This window comes from Bufo bufo, chromosome 6 (genome assembly GCF_905171765.1).
Source record: "Bufo bufo chromosome 6, aBufBuf1.1, whole genome shotgun sequence".
Lineage (NCBI taxonomy): Eukaryota > Metazoa > Chordata > Amphibia > Anura > Bufonidae > Bufo > Bufo bufo.
In genome coordinates, this window is record NC_053394.1 from 422,927,093 (window position 1) to 422,935,294 (window position 8,202).

General features: G+C 41.7%; 1 protein-coding gene across 1 annotated transcript; it reads left to right on the plus strand.

Annotated features, from left to right (window-relative positions):
- The first annotated feature begins 821 nt into the window (after positions 1-821).
- On the plus strand, positions 822-4,434 carry LOC121004089 (urotensin-2 receptor-like). The gene is made up of 2 exons (XM_040436175.1): positions 822-988; positions 1,845-4,434. Exon 2 carries the CDS (start codon positions 1,920-1,922, stop codon positions 3,033-3,035), a length of 1,116 nt encoding a protein of 371 aa, XP_040292109.1. The 5' UTR covers positions 822-988; positions 1,845-1,919; the 3' UTR covers positions 3,036-4,434.
- The last annotated feature ends 3,768 nt before the right edge of the window (positions 4,435-8,202 follow it).

Genomic DNA, 8,202 nt, shown 5'->3' on the forward strand with positions numbered 1-8,202 from the left:
CTTTTCATAAGTACAGTGCCACGGAATGAATGGCGCTATAATAATATGTGATAATAATGAGAGAGAGAAAGAGGAGAGAGTGCAAGAAGACCTGTACTGAAACAGAGGTAAAAATGAGAGAAAAAAGGGACAAGAAGATGAAGAGAGTGGTGGAAAAGAGGGAAAGAATGAAGGGATGAAGGATACAGGAAAACAGAATAGTGAGGGGAAGAGAAGAACGAAACAGGAATGTTTTTTAAAGTGATAATAAAAAGAGAAAGAAAAAAAGAGAGAGAGGAGCAAATACCACTGGAAGCAGAGAGCTTGTGAGACAGAGATAGAGTGAAAGAGGGATACAGAGTGTGAGTAAGAGATGACCATATAGGACATAAGGGAGAAAGAGAACCAGACAGGACAGGGAAGGAGGGAGACAGAGATCTAGAGAGAGAGAGAGGAATCGAAGCAATGAGAGAGCTGTCTAGATAGAGTGCAGGAAGGGGGTGAGGAGACAGCTGGCTGAACATTACCTGCTGCTGCTCAGTTCTGTAAAATAAATGCTCATTAGGAACGCATCCTCGGCTGTATGAGGACCCCTCATCTGGAAGAAGCAGCCCAAGGAACATCCAAACAATCACATTGTCATTTACCAGGAGAATTGCTGCAACCATTAACCCCTGACTGCTCACTCACTGTCTGCCAGCAATCCTTCACTGGGCTGTTCCTATCCATAAGGAGGTGGTGGAACTGGAAGGAGGTAGGAGGGATTCCAAAGGGTATGTTAATAAAAGTAACCACTGCAAATACATCACTTCTCTACTGACTGCTTCACAAGTAGCTGGCACACCAGACGAGTCTGTCCTTCCCAATGCTATCATTAGCTATCATACCAGACGACAATTTAAGAGGATTTGGGCATTAAACATGATCTCTGCAACCGTTCGCAGACTGCACCAGTGCTCAAGACTGTGGACAGAGGGGACAAGTTCTTGTGGGACCTCGCAGGAGAAAGGTAAGGAGGAATTCCAGGTTCTTGAACACCTTAGTTTTTGGATGTCTAGACAGACTTATCTCTAAGAGTTACTGTAAATATCCATTCCTGTTTATAAGCTCCACGGGGCAGGATCTTCTTCATAGACATTTCAGTCAATATAGGAGAGAGATGGGTGCAAAATATTTTCGTGCTAGACAGAGAGGGCACGTCTATGGATCTGATGAGGTCCCTCAAGATACTCGTATATCCGCAGAGCAGATAAGACCACTTTGTAGCAATCATTGGTCTTGATTGAATTCTCATGAAGGGGCAAGGGATTCAAGGTGTAGAACTTTCTCGGCTTCTATAGATAAAATGACTGACATAGTGTAGCCCAATGATTGACTTGATTAATCCTTGAAGATTTATTCACTATAATTGACCTTTAGTGTGTCATGTTGATGACTGGTATTCCGCAGTTGCAGATCAGTTGAGTTTTGTAATCTCATCTGAGAGGTCTGGACGGTGGAGGTAGCATGAATCTCGTAGCTCGAGTCAGTCTAAGTAGGTAGTCTATATAGACAATGCAGTCTCATTGTCCATAATGTTCTGCAGTTGCTCCTGGTCCATACAGTAGTCATGTGACACATTGCCAAGCAGATGAAATTCCAATATATAATGAGACAGACAGCACAAGTCAGTCTCATTTTTGGGTGCACAGGAACCTTTAGTAGTCATAGTAGTAGATTTTGCCATCTTATCTATTTTGGTGCATTTGATAGATGAGAGCTCTGCAGCTTCAGGAGAAACCCCACTGAGGTAGATTGTGCCTCAAGAAATGTAATTTCTGTTGCTGAACTAGCACTAACCAAACATTTCTAATCATTTCCTATAGGAAACTCCTGAAATGGCACCTTAATAGTCCCTGGCCACTGTCCAGAGAGTCAGCCGGCGGCCTTGAAAAATCAATATGTCTTTCCATGAAGAGCCTCAGGGGAGGTTATCCCTGACTACAGACATGCCCTTCAAGACCAACTTCACTAGCCCTATTAACACTACATTGGATGTTCCAACTTCCTCAGGAACTATGGAGGACACGATAGCCACCTTCACCATTGGGGTGATCTTATCCCTTATGTGTGTGATTGGAGTAGCAGGGAACGTGTATACCTTGGTGGTGATGTGCCAGTCAATGCGCACTGCAGCATCCATGTACATCTATATTATCAACCTGGCTCTTGCTGACCTCCTTTATCTTCTTACCATCCCATTTATTGTTGGCACCTACTTTATCCAGGAATGGTACTTTGGAGACATTGGCTGCCGCATCCTTTTCAGTCTTGACTTTCTGACCATGCATGCTAGTATTTTCACCCTCACCATCATGAGCACCGAACGCTACTTTGCCGTTTTGAAACCTTTAGACACAGTCAAGAGGTCCAAGAGCTACAGAAAGTGCATTGCCATCATCGTCTGGGTTGTGTCATTTCTTATAACATTGCCCATGTTAATTATGATTAAGCTGGTACACAATGATGACAAGAGCATCTGTCTGCCCATGTGGAGTCGCATGTCCTACAAGATATATCTAACAATCTTGTTTTGCACAAGCATTGTAGGTCCGGGGCTCATTATAGGCTACCTGTACATAAGACTGGCCAGGACCTATTGGGTATCTCAAACAGCTTCATTCAAGCAAACTAAGAGACTGCCCAACCAGAAGGTGCTATATCTAATTTTTACCATAGTCCTGGTATTCTGGGCTTGCTTCTTGCCATTCTGGATCTGGCAGCTCCTCGTCCAGTATTGTGAATCTCTCCCCATTTCACCCAAAGCCAATAGGAACATTAACTATCTGACTACATGCTTGACATATAGCAACAGTTGCATCAACCCTTTCCTCTACACCTTACTCACGAAAAACTACAAGGAGTACCTGAGGAACAGGCAGAGGTCCTGGAGCAACAGTGGCTACTTCCGGAACCGTTTCCAAAGGATATCTGGAAGGTCCATGTCCACCAGTAGTCAACAGTGCACCGAAAGTTTTGTCTTGGCTCAATGTCCTGCGGGTAACAACAGCTTCTGAAGGCATCAAAATGAGACTTATGATCCAGGGTGTATCAAGAACTTGTAGGACATACTACTTGAGTCTTTCTGAAATTCAAGGAACCATATACTATTTTTGGGTGATTAATCAAAAATACTGTGATGCACGGGCACTCTGTAAAATATCTTCCTGTTATCAAAATTCAATATCAATATGTTAAATTGGAGTCCTCTTCTTACGGTACTATTGGAGAAGTCAATGCTTGACCTTGTGTATTGTGTTCTTCTCATCACATGTTCTACACGTTCTTCTTATTTTATTAAAATGTAAATGTTGCCGTCTAATGTGGTGCTGATTATCTATCCCCAAGCCCTAGTCGATGTTTATTATACCACTACTTGGAACTGAACCATTGTCATGGGTTCCGAATTCTATTGGTCTCCTACCATCTTCCAACAAGATGGCAGGACGTTTTCTAGGTGATATCCCCTCCATAAACATCTATAGAAGGCCATTTAGGCCCCTTAACTTGATCCCTATACACTTTATTGTGGTGTAAGTCTGTGGTGTATTTAATTGGCATAGTAAATATGCATCACCAAGCATAGGTTTGTTCTTCTGGTAAAGCTATTGACTTTATGATATTTCTCACCATAGTTACTAACTGGCCAATGTCAAGAAGCATGCAGAAACTTAAAACTGCTAGGCCCCAATGCAAAATCTGCCAGTCTAAACCTACTGTACCATGTGCCATTGGTGTCGTCTTATATGGCCACAATGACCTTTGGAACTCCTCTACTGCAAGAGCCCCTGTTTGTTATCTCTACACATCTATAACTAAAACCATGTGTACCGTAACCAATTGGCACTGTCAAAATTTGAAGGCCCCAACCACATGTGAGCATTAAACCTTGAATTTCTAGGGTTTAACTTCTCTCTTGCACTCATCTGCATAACTTCTCCCAAAAAGAATGAAACCTATGCTGGCAATGGCTTTTCTCCCCAGTGTTAACCCTTTTCCTAGAGCCATTGGTGGGGAGCAACAAGTCTCTGGTCACAGTTGTGAAGGTGTCTATCAATCAAAAGCCAGTCATGGTTAAAACAGAAACTGATGGGGCGAGGTGATATAGTGCAGTTCCCATTCTTTCCACATGCCCTACAGAACAGACGCAAGTTGCCTCTATGGCAGATGCGATACTGATTTCGAGCATATTTTTGATATTTTAGACTTGTGTGTGGTACGCACATTAATTTTACAACCTTGTGGCTGGAATGACATATCCATCTGGTGATGGTCATGGTTTATTAAGCTGCCTGGCAAACAAGGCTCCAGCTTCATGTTGTTTTAGCATCTGCTGCCTCCAAGAAGAATGTTCATTGTGCTTTTTATTGTGCTTTTCACAATTATGAATTTTTCCCGTTTACATTTTTGAGTAAATGATTGGTTCCTTCAAAGATTAAAATTCTTTAAATGGACATGTATGGTCTATCACTTGAGTTCATGGATAGAAGTGGGAAACACAGACATTTCTACTAAGATGAGTTGCCTGGGATCATATGTGGACATACCGTAAGGGCACTGTTACACAGGCTGATCTTGGACCAATTATCAGAAGAAATGTTCCTGATGAACAAACTAGTAAAATCTCTTTTGCAAGGTGATCACGTTTCATGTTGCACGAAAAAGCCTTGTTTGTTGGCAGAACATCACTCCGTGTAACAGGCATACCCTGCTGACAAACAATAAACTATATGGTGAATAATGGTAATAGTATCGATTGATCATTCCCATAAAGACTAGATGATCGCTACATGCAGCTAGCAAGTGGGCAATGATCGGGAATTAACTTTTCTCATTCCCAGTCATTGCCCACGTAAAAGGCCCTAATACACTATAGGTAGCTGTCAGAAGTATGCTAATTTGGCCAATAGCTATTCCTTCTGACCACCTAATACACATGCATGCTTGGCACATGTCAAGAATAGGAAGAGGGGTGAAATTAGCTGCCAGACACCTCTTACATGTTGAAATTCAACATCTTGATCCTTCTTCACCCTAACACCTACTGTCAGAGGTTTGAACATGCCCATACACATGGTAAGATGGACAACCGGTCTTGCTAAAATCAGTGGGTTTGGCCTACATTAATCGAATGTGTATGGCTAGGTTAAGATTTGAGCCTCATCCAGGTGAAATAGTCCAGGCTGGGCTGTAGTATTCTGAGAATAATTATGAGAGGCATTTAAGACATTAGGTGGTATGTCAGAGGTTATCGTGATGACAAAACTAAGCTAGTTAATACATAATGCCCAATGTTGAAACCACATGTTAATCCCTATAGAGAAAAGGAGCAATAGCAGCTCCTAGAAACATTTGGTACTATTTATCAAAAATACCAAAAATTGCCTTTAGAGACCTAATGCTAAAGGGAGTTGGTGGTCAAAATCAGGCACCTTAGAACCATTTTTATTGGGTCCATCAACAGAAGTCTAATGTATATGTGATCTTCAGCACCACATAGAAATATGGCATGTAAAGTACTGTAGAGATATTGGGAGGAAGAGGCACAACTGGGGATGGGGGTTGAAGGGACATGTGGCACGGTAGCAGGGGACATTCCAAAATGCCTCTGTGTTAGCCACAGTATTAAGGAAGAGGTCTAGGGTGGCAAAGTGAATCTTTGCCCCAGGAGATGGAAAGTCTATATACATCCTGTGGGGAAGCATTGAGAATCTGCCCCAAACAGTAGTTCCCAAAACCTTAATGCCAGATCAGGTAAGGTATATAACTATTAGATAATGGAAATGCTTGTTAATGTTATGGTGTAGCATGCATTGCTTTGGGGAGGGGGGGTGTCAAAAAATATTAAAAAATTTTGGGGGCCAGCTAAGCCAAGCATGGATGGCTTTTATGGGCTAGACACTGATATTTTATCTGTATCATCTCAGCAGCCTTGATATCTCCATCTATTCGTAGACCTATCATCCTTGACTCTCATTGTAAGAAATTAAACATGGAAATAAGTTCTCAGAAGATAATATATCAGCCCTATAGAATGTGCCAGTGCTCATACTAATGAAAATTCAGAATTCATTATAAAAGTCCATTTACAACAAATAAAATTCTACTGATGTAATTATCATGCACTAAATCTGCTTGATGTGTTCTTGGTCGTCCTTCTTAGAGAAATCTTGAGGTGACTCTAAGACATAGCTGCATAGATTTGCCTCATAGTTCACTTAGCCCGATCTACCAATTTGCTAACCCACAAATTGGGCAAATCAATCAACCTAGGCAAATCTATTCATAGATGTTTTAAGCTTCAAGATGTCAAGTCAACTGGACTGAGAATTGGGCAGATTAATTTGGTGATCTCTGCTGGTCATAGAACCAAATATTTGACATTGATCAAATAAGTTTACCTTTGACCCAAATGAGTTTCCTTTGGAAAATTGTTCGGGTCCTGGCAAAATGATGTTGTTCAGTATTTGCATTGTCCCACAATTTTTGGCACTGGACCTTCTGAACAGACATGGTGAATAAATTTCTTTGGCTAAGACCAGTAGTGTACCTGCTACCGTTGCAAAATACACTAGAGTGTAAGAAAAGTTGCAAGAAAAAGTATGTGAACCCTTTGGAATGATATGGATTTCTGCACAAATTGGTCATAAAATGTGATGTGATCTTCATCTAAGTCACAACAATAGACAATCACAATCTGCTTAAACTAATAACTCACAAAGAATTAAATGTTACCATGTTTTTATTGAAATGGAAAAGAAGAACACCAGCGGCTCAACCTCTCACCTTAAATGGATCAGGTGCTCACCTAAAAAGGCCCACCCTCAGGCCCAAAATAACGTAAGCAGTGGTAGATATATAGGGGCACACTTAAATGGGAGTACTAAATCCACCAGGTGGATGTAATTTATTAAAATCCACACAAATAAAATAGAATACTATAAAATGGCAACAATGTATGTAACATAAGCGCCTAAAAAAACAAAACCACTATATATCATATACTGGCTATATATTCCATCTCTTTGTCCAGTATAAAGCTGCTCCTAAAATCATCCAGCATAGGCAAATGTCAGCCTGATAGTGAATTCAACCTGCCAATGCACTATATACAGGTGGCTGTTACGCTGTAGAGGACCGTATCATCAATAGGTGCAAACTCCAGGCATAGTCCAGAACGTACTTCTACTGTGTCAATAGGCAGTCACTGATAACTCCAGAATAACCACAACAGCGGTGCCTTATAAATGCACAACAATCGAGCAAACTCCTGACAGGAGTGGGCCACTGAGGAAGAGGTATAGCACCTCGAAACGCGTCTGGCGTAAGGAGTGAGCGTATGTCTCATTTATCCAGTAGAGACAATATTACCACATAAGGAAAGAATCTGAGACGTTCGAATCCGGGGAAAGCCGTCCCTTACCAGTGACGTCAACCTAGCCTCATTCGGTCTCCAGAGCAACCAGGTCACGTGGGACGCCACGTAGAGGTTTAGCACACCACGTGGGACGCCGCTGGTGTGCGGCCGCCTGGAATCACCGCTGCAACAACGCTCGATTGTTGTGCATTTATAAGGCACCGCTGTTGTGGTTATTCTGACACAATAGATACGTTCTGGACTATGCCTGGAGTTTGCACCTATTGATGATACGGTCCTCTACAGCGTAACAACCACCTGTATATAGTGCATTGGCAGGTTGAATTCACTATCAGGCTGACATTTGCCTATGCTGGACGATTTTAAGAGCAGCATACTAGACAAAGAGATGAAATATATAGCCAGTATATTGTTGTTGTTTTAGGCGCTTATGTTACATACATTGTTGCCATTTTATAGTATTCTATTTTATTTGTGTGGGTTTTAATAAATTACATCCACCTGGTGGATTTAGTACTCCCATTTGAGTGTGCCCCTATACATCTACTAATGTTTTTATTGAACACACCATGTAAACATTCACAGTGCAGGTGGAAAAAGTATGTGAACCCCTAGACTAATGACATCTCCAAGAGCTAATTGGAGTGAGGTGTCAGCCAACTGGAGTCCAATCAATGAGATGAGATTGGAGGTGTTGGTTACAGCTGCCCTGCCCTATAAAAAACACACACCAGTTATGGGTTTGCTTTTCACAAGAAGCATCGCCTGATGTGAATGATGCCTCAGACAAAAGAGCTCTAAGAAGA

Bases quoted from the DNA above. Each gene is read 5' to 3' on its own strand.
- LOC121004089 (XM_040436175.1), top strand. From the start codon at position 1,920: ATGTCTTTCCATGAAGAGCCTCAGGGGAGGTTATCCCTGACTACAGAC.